The sequence below is a fragment of the Dipodomys ordii genome, unplaced genomic scaffold, assembly GCF_000151885.1.
Source record: "Dipodomys ordii isolate 6190 unplaced genomic scaffold, Dord_2.0 Scaffold10, whole genome shotgun sequence".
NCBI lineage: Eukaryota > Metazoa > Chordata > Mammalia > Rodentia > Heteromyidae > Dipodomys > Dipodomys ordii.
The window spans coordinates 16,826,514-16,838,485 of NW_012267226.1; the positions used below are offsets into that span (position 1 = coordinate 16,826,514).

General features: G+C 51.6%; 1 protein-coding gene across 2 annotated transcripts; it reads right to left on the minus strand.

Annotated features, from left to right (window-relative positions):
• Positions 1–2,065: 2,065 nt before the first annotated feature.
• On the minus strand, positions 2,066–10,696 carry Drd2 (dopamine receptor D2). Of its 2 annotated transcripts, XM_013009616.1 has the most exons (7): positions 10,380–10,696; positions 8,597–8,706; positions 7,311–7,447; positions 6,656–6,846; positions 5,635–5,721; positions 3,912–4,239; positions 2,066–2,427 (listed from the first exon to the last, which is right to left on the minus strand). In XM_013009616.1, the coding sequence occupies exons 1-7, from the start codon at positions 10,662–10,664 to the stop codon at positions 2,234–2,236; spliced, it is 1,332 nt and encodes a 443-aa protein (XP_012865070.1). In that variant the 5' UTR covers positions 10,665–10,696; the 3' UTR covers positions 2,066–2,233. The 2 variants fall into 2 exon arrangements, with proteins under 2 accessions (XP_012865070.1, XP_012865071.1); XM_013009617.1 differs by lacking the exon at positions 5,635–5,721 and having other exon boundaries at positions 2,234–2,427; positions 10,380–10,689.
• Positions 10,697–11,972: the final 1,276 nt, after the last annotated feature.

Below are 11,972 nucleotides of genomic sequence, written 5' to 3' on the forward strand. Positions count from 1 at the left end.
ACTCTAGCTGTCAATCTGCTGTCTGGAAGAAAGACTTGAAGCTTCATGACAACTGTGGGCAACTTTCTCCTGCCCCGCCTCCCGCCCCTGCCCTGCCCTCTTCCCCTCTTCTCTCTGACAGGGCTCTTTCTCAGAAGCCTGGCAGGCTTGCTTCCCCTCCAGGGCAGCTCTGGGTCCTCCCTTCCTCTCTCCTTCTTCCCTCTGTCTTTTGTCATTTATCCCCGATCTCACAGCGGGTAAACTAGAATGCCCTCAGAAGCTTCCTAATGATGGGAAACACTCCCAGCCAGGCCAAGATCACCCATAGATTGAGTGCCTGGTGTGATCCTATGGTATTGATGGAAAGGTGGGTGTCAGTAGCTAAGAGGTCCCTAGGGCTTCTGAATCCTATGGGGGTCTAAAGCCTTTCCCGGGAGGTGGTCACTGTGTGACTTGGCCGCACTGGGGACATGTTGTCCTCCATTTCTGGAGTCAGAGATGCCAGGAGCCTCTTCCCAGGGCGTGGTGCTACATTGGAGTTCGGGAAGAAGATCAAAGTCCATAATTAAACGTTCAGGGCAAGTTAAGTGCTCCAAACTTTGGTGCTAAAAATATTGTATTTAGCATGCAAATTATGCCCTGACAGCTCCCAGAGCCTGAGCCTGTGGGTGCCTCCACCTTGTTTGTCATCACCCTGTTATTCGCAAGGTGTGCAGAACATTCTTCTTTCACGGGGTTCATTTATATTTCATCTTTCACCAAAAGAAAAAAAATCACCAAATTTCTGTTGCTAGGGCAGTACCAATTTGCAGCCCCCACGGGTTTGGAACTATGTGTGGACTGGCCTGGAATGAGAGCAGGGACAACTTGGTCAGGCGACAGAAACGGGACAAATTGACAGAGACAGACACAGGCCAATAGATTAACCTCAAAGGTCACCTTGCTCATGAAGCTTCCTCAGCCCCAGTGGATTAGAGGGCAAACAGGCAGGACCTCGAGAAGTGAGGATATCCAGTTCTTCTCATAGACCCCTGCCAGACACAGAATGTGAAGCTATCCTGAATGCTAGGGATGCTGGCTCTGCTCCGGGCCATCCAAGAGCCCTAGGAAGAGACTCTTGTCAAAGTTTTATTGGTTTGCATGTATAGTGATGTTACAGAGTCTGGGGCCCAGGGCTCTTCCTCCAGCTGTGGCTTCCATTCTCCCGCAGGGCAGGGCCAGGCCGGGTCCCCTGTACTCAGCAGCCTCTTAGCCAGGGACTCCTCTAAGGGCAGAGGCACTGGATGGGAAGGGAGATGAGAGAGAGAAGAGGCCAGAGGGTAGAGGCTCTGTGGCAGAGTGGAGCAGGAGGAAGCTCCCCTCTTACCCTCCACCCTCCCCACCCCCAAAGAACTTCAGGTCTCTCCAACTCAAGCCCACACATGGGTCCAAGGCTCGACTTCCCAGGCCAGCCAGCAGGAGCTATGGGAAGAGATGCATCGGAGGCCAGTCAGAAAGTGGAGGAGTAGGCTGGGGGCTGTGCTTCTCTGCCCGCCGATCTTCTTGGGGAGGGGGTCCTTGAAGATTAGGGTTCCTTCCCCAGAGGGGCATGGAAATTTGCCTGGGTATCAGTAAAGGGCAGGGGTGGGCAGGAACCACTGTTAGAGAAAATAGAGGCTCACGCGAGGGCTGATGCGGGAGCTAAGATATTTGGCTTCGATTTCTCTGGGGTCTGATATTTACATGGGTTTCTCAAGACGGAAGTTCCCCTGGAGGCGGGGCATAGTGAGAGATCCTGCTTTCCCCCACGGGGGTTGTGGCAGGGTGACCTGCCACCTCTTCCCCTCTCTGCCCCAACACAGAGCAGAAAGGACCAGACAAGCCCAACCCACTGGGAGTGCTAGCCCGATGCCGAGCTTGATTCCCGACAGACCCCAGCACCCCAGAGGAGGATCAAGGAAGGCAGCTGCATCTTTGGTGCCAAGGAGATGAGGCTTGGTGGCGGAAGGGGGGACTCTGTGAGCTGCCCTGAGCCGGGGTGGGTCCAGCCTCTGGGCTGGCACCAGGCCTGGCTCCCCAGCCCCACCCTGGCAGAACAAGGGTGTTTGGGTAGAGAGGGGCAGAGAGGAGCCAAGCTAACACTGCAGGGCCTGCAGGACAAGCACAAGGCCCAGTCCACCCAGGGCACTTGTGCCCATGGCTTGCAGGGGTGAGGCTTGGCAGGCCCGGGCAGGGAGGCAAGGAGAAGCAGCTGCTGTGCAGGCGGGCGGCAGAGTCAGCAGTGTAGGATCTTCATGAAGGCCTTGCGGAACTCGATGTTGAAGGTGGTGTAAATGATGGGATTCACCGCACTGTTGACGTAGCCCAGCCACGTGAAGGCGCTGTAGAGGACCGGTGGGATGTCACACTCACAGTGTATGTTCAGGATGTGCGTGATGAAGAAGGGCAGCCAGCAGATGATGAACACACCTGGGGAGAGGGCAGGGTCAGCCTGGCCCCGGCCAGAGAGAGAGGCTGGGCTGGGCGAGCTCTCTGCTCAGTGGGGCCCAGGAGCAGCCAACCCAGGAACTGAGAAGTTCAAGGAGCCCTAGCCTTGGATGCCAGACCCGCCTCTGACATCCGCCTGCAGGGAAGGGCTTCTTCACCTGCCTCTGTCGGATTTTTCTTCATCTGACAAATGGGTGAAGACTTCGAAAAACAGATCAGAAACGTTAGCATTCTGACCCAAGTCAGCGGGTAAGGATGGAAGCCCCAAGGCTACGCTTCCTCGTGCTGAGGTTGGAAGAAATTTTCTCTTGGCGATGTGGGACACAGTTTGGGGAGAGGGCGCCCTAAAACCTACCTCGCTTAGTTCCCAGCTCGTCATGGCTCTGCAATGGACCCAGAGCCAATCAGCTCTTAACTGACACAGCTGAGATCTGAATTCCAGTCTGTCTACATCCCACAATGTCCAGACTCTTGTCCCAGCCTTCTCCCAATCTCCCCAGGCTTGGACACATGGGGACACGTCTTCTCACACTGGCAAGAGCCCGTGTAGATGACAGCACAGGGCCTGGCCCCAACCCTTCCTGCTACACTTCAACCAGGTCATCCATCAATCACTGGCAGCTTCTTAACTGAGTGGGTCTAGGGTCCCACGCTCCCATTCATAAGTTGAGAACAGTCACATCCGATCACTCAAATCCTGGGATGGTCGAGGCCTCAGAGTGGGCCACAGGTGCCATGCTGGCTAGCTCACATCTGTCCCTTCATTCCCCAACCACCATGCCAGTCCACCTTTATCACAGGGTTTTCTAGCGACTTTCATTCAAAAGCTTTACTCGACGGACGGGGCTACTCCCTTATTTAGGCCTGGAATCATCTTTCAAGGACCTCTTTGATTTTTTTTTTTCATAGCTTTTGGACTACTGGGACTCGGTTGGGTATAAATATATATTCCTCAATCCCTACTAGTGACAGTAACCAAAACATAAAAATAGCGTCATAATAATACTTATTGCTGTATTCTATTTTGCAAAGCCTTTGTAAGATGCTTTCTCTAGCCACAATAACGTTGACACAACCCAGTCTACAAGTGGAGAGGCCAGAGAGAGAAAAGCCACCTGTCCGGAGTTATAAGGTTCTGGGCCTCCCGGCAGATCCATGATGTTTACAGACTCTAAAGTTAGATGGCCTGAGGGCAAACCCTTGGAAACTTCCTTGGCCAAGTTATAGAACTGCACTAATCCTTGGTTTTTCCATCTGTCAAAGGGGCACAATTCTAGAATCTACCTAATAACCGGTCTGTCTATATGCCGATTGGTGTGGCCTATGTGTGAGAAAGTGCTTGACCCGTGACTCTCCAGCCATGGTCAAGAAGGTATGGCTGGGGTTTGGGGTTTACAATGGTGGACCCTTTCCCCCGGTCAGGACTGGGCAAGGCTGGGCTGTGGCCAATAGAAGAACCAACTCACCAAGGACAATGGCGAGCATCTGCGTGGCTTTCTTCTCCTTCTGCTGGGAGAGCTTCCTGCGGCTCATGGTTTTGAGCGAGGTCCGGGTTTTACCATTGGGCATGGACTGGATCTCAAAGATCTTGGCAATCTTGGGGTGGTCTTTGGCATGCCCGTTCTTCTCTGGTTTGGCAGGGCTGTCGGGATTGCCGTGGAGGCCGTGGTGGGAGGGGTCGGGGAGGGTCAGCTGGTGGTGGCTGGGTGGGATGGGGCTGTACCGGGTCCTCTCGGGTGGGCTGGTACTGGACAGCATTTCCATCTCCAGCTCTTGGGCTCGGCGGGCAGCCTCCTGCACCAGAGGCAGACAGCTCTGGGTGAAGCTAGGCAGGTTCTCAAAATCCCCTGGCTCCCCCGTTCCCCACCCTGGCCTTCCCTTATCACCCGGAGGACTCCTCTAAACACCAGGGTCACCATGCCAAGAAAGCAAGAAGGACTGGCCCTGGAAGGTTTCTCAGGACCCTGAGAAGCTGTCCCTGGCCCCCTTCCCAGAGCAATTCTTAGGCAGCGATAAGAGCCCCAAATCATTTGAAGACTTAGGACCCTCTATGTCTCTTTAATTACCTGAGTGATGCTAGCTAAGTACCAGGTACCAAGCAGCTGGCTGCTGGGGACTAATCTCTGCAGGCTTGACACCCACCTCTGTGGCCCTTGCTAGGCTGAAGCATGGGACCCACACTCCCCTTTCACAGGTACCTGTACCAGCATGCACAGACAGGATGACCAGTCTGATACAGGAGCTGAAAGGCTGAGCTCCCAACCTGGGGCTCAACATCCATGGTGGGCTGACCTGAAGAACCTGGCATGGACCCACTCACAGTCTCCCAATTCTGCCTTAGACTCCCCTATTTGGGCCGTGGTGGTCTCAGCCCCAGTTTCTTCAGCCTATGAGCCCAGAGAGCACAAGTAGGCCACTACTCTGAACCCCCGGTTTGGCACTTTCCTCATCAGCAGTTCCCTCAGGTCCTGCCTTCCTAATGCCAGTGAATGGCAGGAGCCTTCTACAGGACAGCTCACTTGACTCTGCGTGCAACTCTGTGGCTCCCTGGCTTGTCCTCTGCCCCTCTAAGGGATGAAATGCCTCCAACTTGGCCCAGTTCTGGATCCACACCTCTGGATGCTACGTTCAGGCTGTGCTTCTCTGCTGGCCCCTGTGGCTGCTCTGCTCCACCTTCCCCCACTCCTGGCCTCCAGCTCTAGAACCTGCCTGCCTACAAGGCAGCTCATGCCAGGGTTAATAACTCAGGAGTGGATGTAGAAGACACACAGGTATGGACTCAAATGTGTGCTCTATCATTGTTTTAGATTTGGACGAGTTGTCGAAACTCTCTGAGCCTCAGTTTCCTCTTGGAACTAAAGATGAAGAAGATCAATAGGACTTACCTCCCGGGGTCGTGGTGAGGATTTGATGAGATAATAGGAACATGGCAGAGGTTTGAGAAGTGGAGATAGCCATCATCACCACTTTTGTTATATTGTTGTAGCCAAGCCCCTTCTCCCAAGTTCTTACATGTACCAGGCATATACACTGGCTTGGAAGTGTTGCGGGGGCGGGGGGGATCTGCCCTCAGCTGAGGCAGAGCTGGGGTACTAGAATGTTCTTTCTCCTTTGACCAGCTGGTGAAGGCTGGTAGGCTGCCCTAAGGGTTGAGAGACTCGGTCCTGGATCCCTGGCCTGAACACTTACCACTCTCCGCCTGTTCACTGGGAAACTCCCATTAGACTTCATGATAACGGTGCAGAGTTTCATGTCCTCGGGGTGAGTGCAGTTACCCTGTAGAACGAGCCAGCACACGGGTCATAGGAGGCAGTAAGGGGCAGGGGTGGTGAGGGGTCAGAAACCCAAAGCAGTTGAGGTCCATGGAGAACTCAGACTTGGAACTGGGGCTCAGAGATCAGAAGGCATTCGGGGCAAGAAAGGAGGTCGGTACTATGATGAGAAGGTAGGCAGAAGCAGGGACGCAGGGGCCCTGTTCTTGTAGAGCACCTGCTTAGGGTTTGGCATCATGTTAAGCACATGCTCACATCCTATCTCTCATCAAATCAAGACCACCCTGAGAAGTCCACATTAGAATTCCCATTTAAGAGATGAGGAAATCGAGGCTCACAGAAGTTAAGCAACATGCCCAAGGTCACTCAGGGGAAAACAATGAAACACAAAGTGGTAGTGCCAAGATTTGTACCTGTGTGTCTTATCTGAAAGCTCTTGTTCTTCCCATGCCCACAAATTGTTTCATAGGGAAGGTTGAGTAGAGGGGGAAATTCGTACAAAGTAAGAGTAGGAAGATGAGCAAGGAGAGAAGCAGGGAGAAGAGGGAAGAAAGCAGGAGTGGTACAGGGAAGGAATTGGGGCGAGAGTGGTAGAGACAGAATAGCATTGGAAGAGACAGAGGGAGGGGAAAAATGATGAAGGAGAAGCCAGCATGGAAAAGAAGAAGCTAAGCAAAGATAGAGGCACCAAGGAAGGTACCAAGCAAGAACTGCTGTGTCCAGTCACAAAGATCCCTAAGCAGATGTCTCCTCCTAGTTGGTACCCACCACCATGTGCCCCCTGCTGGACATTCAAGTCTGCCCACTGAGGTCCAAGCCCTCAACTCAGTTCCTAGACCTCAACCAGCTGCTGGCCTCCACCTGAGCATGGCATGATCTCCCTTGGGGATGGTTGGGTACGGACACTTGGAGGGAGGATCATGGGAGGATCATGGGACCTTGAGAGGAGTCTTCAGGTTGGCTCTGAAAGCTCGGCTACTGCGTTTGGTGTTGACCCGCTTTCTGCGCTTTCGGAGGACAATGTAGATCTTGATGTAGACCAGCAGGGTGACGATGAAGGGCACGTAGAAGGAGACGATGGAGGAGTAGACCACAAAGGCAGGGTTGGCGATGATGCACTCATTCTGATCTGGGGGAAAAGAGAACTGCGAGTGGTCAGGACATCAGTGGGCCCACTGGGCGACGATCCCATCCTCCTTGTTGAGATGAGGGGCTGGGATTCTCTGCTTCCCAGTTTTCTCCTCCCTGTTGCCAGGGGCACATGGAAGCCCAGTAGTCCCCTGCCACGTGCGTGAGCATGCACACGTGCAGTTGGCAAGGCCGTCTGGCTTGCTTCAGCTTAATAAACAAAGTTGAAAATGGCCAGACATCTTTCTGAACCATTTTCCTGACTCTTCACCCAGGTCTGTTGTGCCTTGGGCCATTGTTGCCTTTTTAGCCCAACCTGGAATAAGTCTGAGTTGGGCTGGGCCCTAAACATCTAGCCTGGCCTCTGTCCAAGTGGGTGAAATGAGCTCCCACTGGATCTCTGCCCCTATCTGTGCCAGGCTCTCAGAGCCACCTGAAACTCAGATAGACAAAGATAAGACTCACCTGTGTTGTTGAGTCCGAAGAGCAGTGGGCAGGAGATGGTGAAGGACAGGACCCAGACGATGGCGATCATGACGGTGACTCGGCGCTTGGAGCTGTAGCGTGTGTTGTAGAGCATGGGCATGGCCACAGCTGTGTACCTGCATGGGTAGAGGCCCTGAGACTGAGATGCAGGCCTAGGGACCTCTTACTCTCCAGAATGCATATGGCGGATACACCCTTGTTCTCTGGACTAGACAGTAACAGTCACTACAAAGCCTCACCAGATCCTCATACTCAACCCTTCCAACCACCCCCACACTCAGACCCCAAGGACAGCTGGTAGAATCCATTCACTTAGTTTGGAATGGCCAGCTACCTTGTACTCCTATAACAAAGCTACTATTTTAATTGCTGTAACTGGACTTCAGGCTTCTTAAGGGGTGATGTCCTGGGTCTTTACATACTGAAATGACACTATCTCTGTGCTGCATCCATAGAAACTAGAAGTGCTCTTCTGTTTCTACTTCTTACTCATTAACTTGTTTCATCTTTCAAGAATCCCATGCCAGGTGCTAGTGGCTCACACTTGAAATCTTAGCTACTCAGGAGGCTGAGATGTGAGGATTGCAGTTTGAAGCCAGCCCCGGGGAGGGAAGTCTGTGAGAGTCTTATCTCCAATAAACTACTCAAGTAAAAGCCAGAAGTGGCACTGTGGCTCAAGTGGTAGAGTACTAGCCTTGAGAAAAAGAAACTCAGGGTAGGGCCCAGGCCTTGAGTTCAAGCCTCAGGACCAGAGTGCACATGTGTGCAAGCACACACACACACACACACAAATCTCATGAGATATTTGGAGCACCTCCATGGTACAATCTGTGCAAATTAGTGAAAGGCTCTGAGGAACCGGCTGGGAGAAGTGAGGGTAGCCTGGATCCTCCGGGAACAGTTGATCTGTACTAGACACAAAATGCAAAAAGCAAACACTGCAGCCCAGGAAACCAACATTCTCATCATCAGTGTCTAGAAAATGAAAGAGCGCTAAGAACTTCCACAATCTGTCCACAGGTGCATAAAAAGTAAAAGTGTTAGACTTCAATCAGAATGTACTCTTTTATACCAGTCACGGTCTGGGAATTCTTGGTGACTTCAATGTGTGTAAATAGCCTACCTTTAGGGGCTATTCTGTATTATCCTAACCTCCCCCCATCACACAATAGACACTTGTGCACACAGCCAGCCGTAAAGCATCACTGACTCAGAGATGAGATGGAGTAATCACAAGGAGGGAAGGCCAGCCTGGCTGAGCTCACCTGTCGATGCTGATGGCACACAGGTTCAGGATACTTGCTGTGCACATCATGACATCCAGGGTGACGAAGATGTCACAGTGAATCCTGCTGAATTTCCACTCACCCACCACCTGAGGACAGAGCAACGTGATGGGAAGACAGCAGGAGGGGACATTTGCCCAGCACTATGGCTCCATCTCCCTAAGACAGTTGGCTAGACTCAGAGCATGGCTGGTGGGAACACTGTGGGCCTCCAGTTGGGGTGTGGGGAGCTATGGGGGAAGAGTGCCTCTCATGAAAGACTGGAGGCCTGGCCTCTCATCTCCCACCCACCTAAGTCCACTTGGTGCCAAGAACTTTACAAAAAGGCATGACAACCCACCAAAAAGGAGGGCCTCAATTTTGAACCTTCTAAAACATGTATGCCATCACCTTGTCTATTTGGCATCTGTTCATCATAGGGACAACTATTATTAGCTGCATTTTCTTAAAATTCTGTGTTCTTGATGCTCTATTATTTGGTAGCCTGCCCAGGGAGAGATAACCCTTCCCCGGGCCTAGCTAACTCCTTAAACCAGCACACCATCCATCTCTTGTACTCAAGTCGACCTCTCCCTTTATGCTATGCACACCACGCCAATATTTCCCCCATCCCAAATCATCCCAAGGCCAATGCCAAGAAACTAAGGTTATCCAATAACCCAAAGCCATTGGAATTACTCAGATTAGATAATCCCTAAACTTCCCTTTCTGCCTTGCCTCTTATTTCCCACAGAAGCTCCCATAAAAGCCATGTCCTGGGTTTCTCCTCACCCCTGCTTCTGCTTCTGCCTCAAGCTGGTACTTGGTCCTGCACCCCTCTGGGATAGCAGTCTGTGCCTCTCCTTCCTAACGGAGTGTGAGTAGTGCTGTAGTGTTTTCACTGGCATAGACCTCTCTGTGTGGCCACTCAGGGATACTTCTGTGTCATCTCAGTATCATCTAGAATGATTCTTAGATATCACTTTGGAACTCCTACAGGAGGAAACTACACTTGGAAGAGTGCAGTGACTCAAGGTTCAAAGGCCATTGGCTCAGCTATGGTCCTGCATTGGTTTAGTTCTGTAGGCCACATAAGTCCTTCCATGCCTCCTAGCCATGTGTGTGTGTGTGTGTGTGTGCGCACGTGCGCGTGCACGCACGCACACACACACACACACACACACGCGCGCCACAAAGCTAGGACCCTAGAATGGTCAGGCTTGCCTGATCAGCATCTAACAACATCGCTGACACAGGGCTGGGCTCAGCGCTACTCTCCATCTTGGGGTACAGAGGTGGGCTCCGTCCTGTGTATTACAGGTCATTGCTGCCTCTACCTGAGGTCCTAGATAAATTAGAGCAACACCTCAGGTTCCTGACATGAGGAGAGAGGGATGAGTTTCAGGGTTGGGACTCTTGTCAGTTACTTACGTTTCCAGGACTAACTATAAAACTGATTCCAGGACCTGCTAGAGAAGTCACCTAGCTGGCCTGACCACCTGCTATGTCATCTGAAAAATGATGATCAGGCTAGTCTCCCAGAGCTGCTGAAAAAAAAAAATGCTCATCGAGAGTACCTAACATAAGACCCAGCACTGTGACTCTTCATGAGATAATCTGTCCACTTTATGAGCAAAGTTGAGCCCAGAGTAGAGAGAGAGAGACGACCTGGGGAACTGGCAGGCAAATGTATTGGTAGAAACCATCAGAAAGCTGAAATCCAGGCTCCGGTACAGAAGCCTCCTGGAGCAGGCAGAGACCAAGGCAGGGGGCCCAGACCTACCTCCAGGTAGACGACCCATGGCATGACTAACGTGGCCACCAAGAGGTCAGCCACAGCGAGGCTGACAATCAGGTAGTTGGTGGTGGTCTGCAGGGCCTTCTCTCGGGACACAGCCATGCACACCAGCACATTGCCAAAGACGATGACGAAGATGAGCAGGGTGAGCAGCATCGCGTAGTAGTTATAGTGGGGCCGGTCCGCCTTTCCTTCCGACTCATTGAAGGGCCGGCTCCAGTTCTGCCTCTCCAGGTCCTCATCGTACCAGGACAGATTCAGGGCATCCATCGGGGCAGCGGAGCCACTTGGTGGCAAGACTCTGCCAGGAAACAAGGACATGGAGGTAAGCAGAGGGGCCTCCCAAGTACACTGACTCCCACAGAGGGCTCTGGGCTGATAAACCAATCGTGGGTAGTCAACAGAGAGACTTCTCTGACCTCGGGATCTCAGCTTATGCATCCAATGACTTTTTATAAAAACAATGTCGGGGTTGCTGACACTCTCATGTTAGCAGGTTCTTGCAGAGGGCAGAATGATTGAGTACGCATTTTAAAAGCATAAATGATAATAATAATAAATGAGCTCAGAAAGAACCGATCATTCTTTCATTTCTTCAACACACGCATGAGCACAATTCATGTACCATCTACTTTACGTCTGCCAGGAGAAACACAAGCAGGTATCCATTCACTCTTGAGATATTATAAATATTTGCTAAGTGTTGCTCTATATTATGCCATCAATAGAGGCAGGAAAAACAATACAACATGGTTCTACCTTTCACATTCTGGAAACTAAAACAATACCCAATTAATTTAGCTATTAAATCTGAGTGATATAGACTCAGAAATGTAATAGGGAGGGAGATACATATTCTAGCTTAGGCAGTGGAAGGCTACTGGAGAAAGCTGAGCACCAAGTGAAGGGGTCACGACATATCTAATGGGAAGCTCCAAGAGGTGAAAACTTCCAGAAAGAGGTGAATCTGAGAGCTCTTCAAGCAACTAAGAGGGGAAATTGGCTGGGGTGATATTCCAGCCAAGGAGAAAATAGCATGGACCCAACAGTAAGTGGCTCTATCTGTCTGTGAGGTTGGAGGAAATTAAATAGAAGGGATATTCATAGGCCAGCACAGATATGGTCAGATTGGGAGACCCTGAAAGGCTCAGAGCAGAGAAGTGAGCCCAGTGGAATGGGTTCTGAAAAGACCATTGACCATTACGGTATGGAGGAGAGTTCGGAGTGAAGAGAGGTGGCTAGAATTCAGGTGAAGAGATGGTGATCACAGAATGAAGGCAGTGATAATGAGGACAGAATGAGGAGCTAACTTAGCAGTCAGTCTCATGGAACTTGGTGATTGGATAAATGTGGACAGGAGAGGGAGGGATGGAGTGAACAGGGAGAGGAGGAGTCTAGAGCCACTCCAGGATTCCCGCCTGCTTTGGGCTCTGGAAGGCTAGCAGTGGTGTGCTCACAGAGAAAAGGGAGCAGAAGGGCTCCGGAGAAGACACTGGGAGCATCAGGTATCACACTTAACAGCCCATTTGAGTTGTGCGTGTAATAGCGTCAGTTGTCCTACTGACCAAAGTGTCTCCA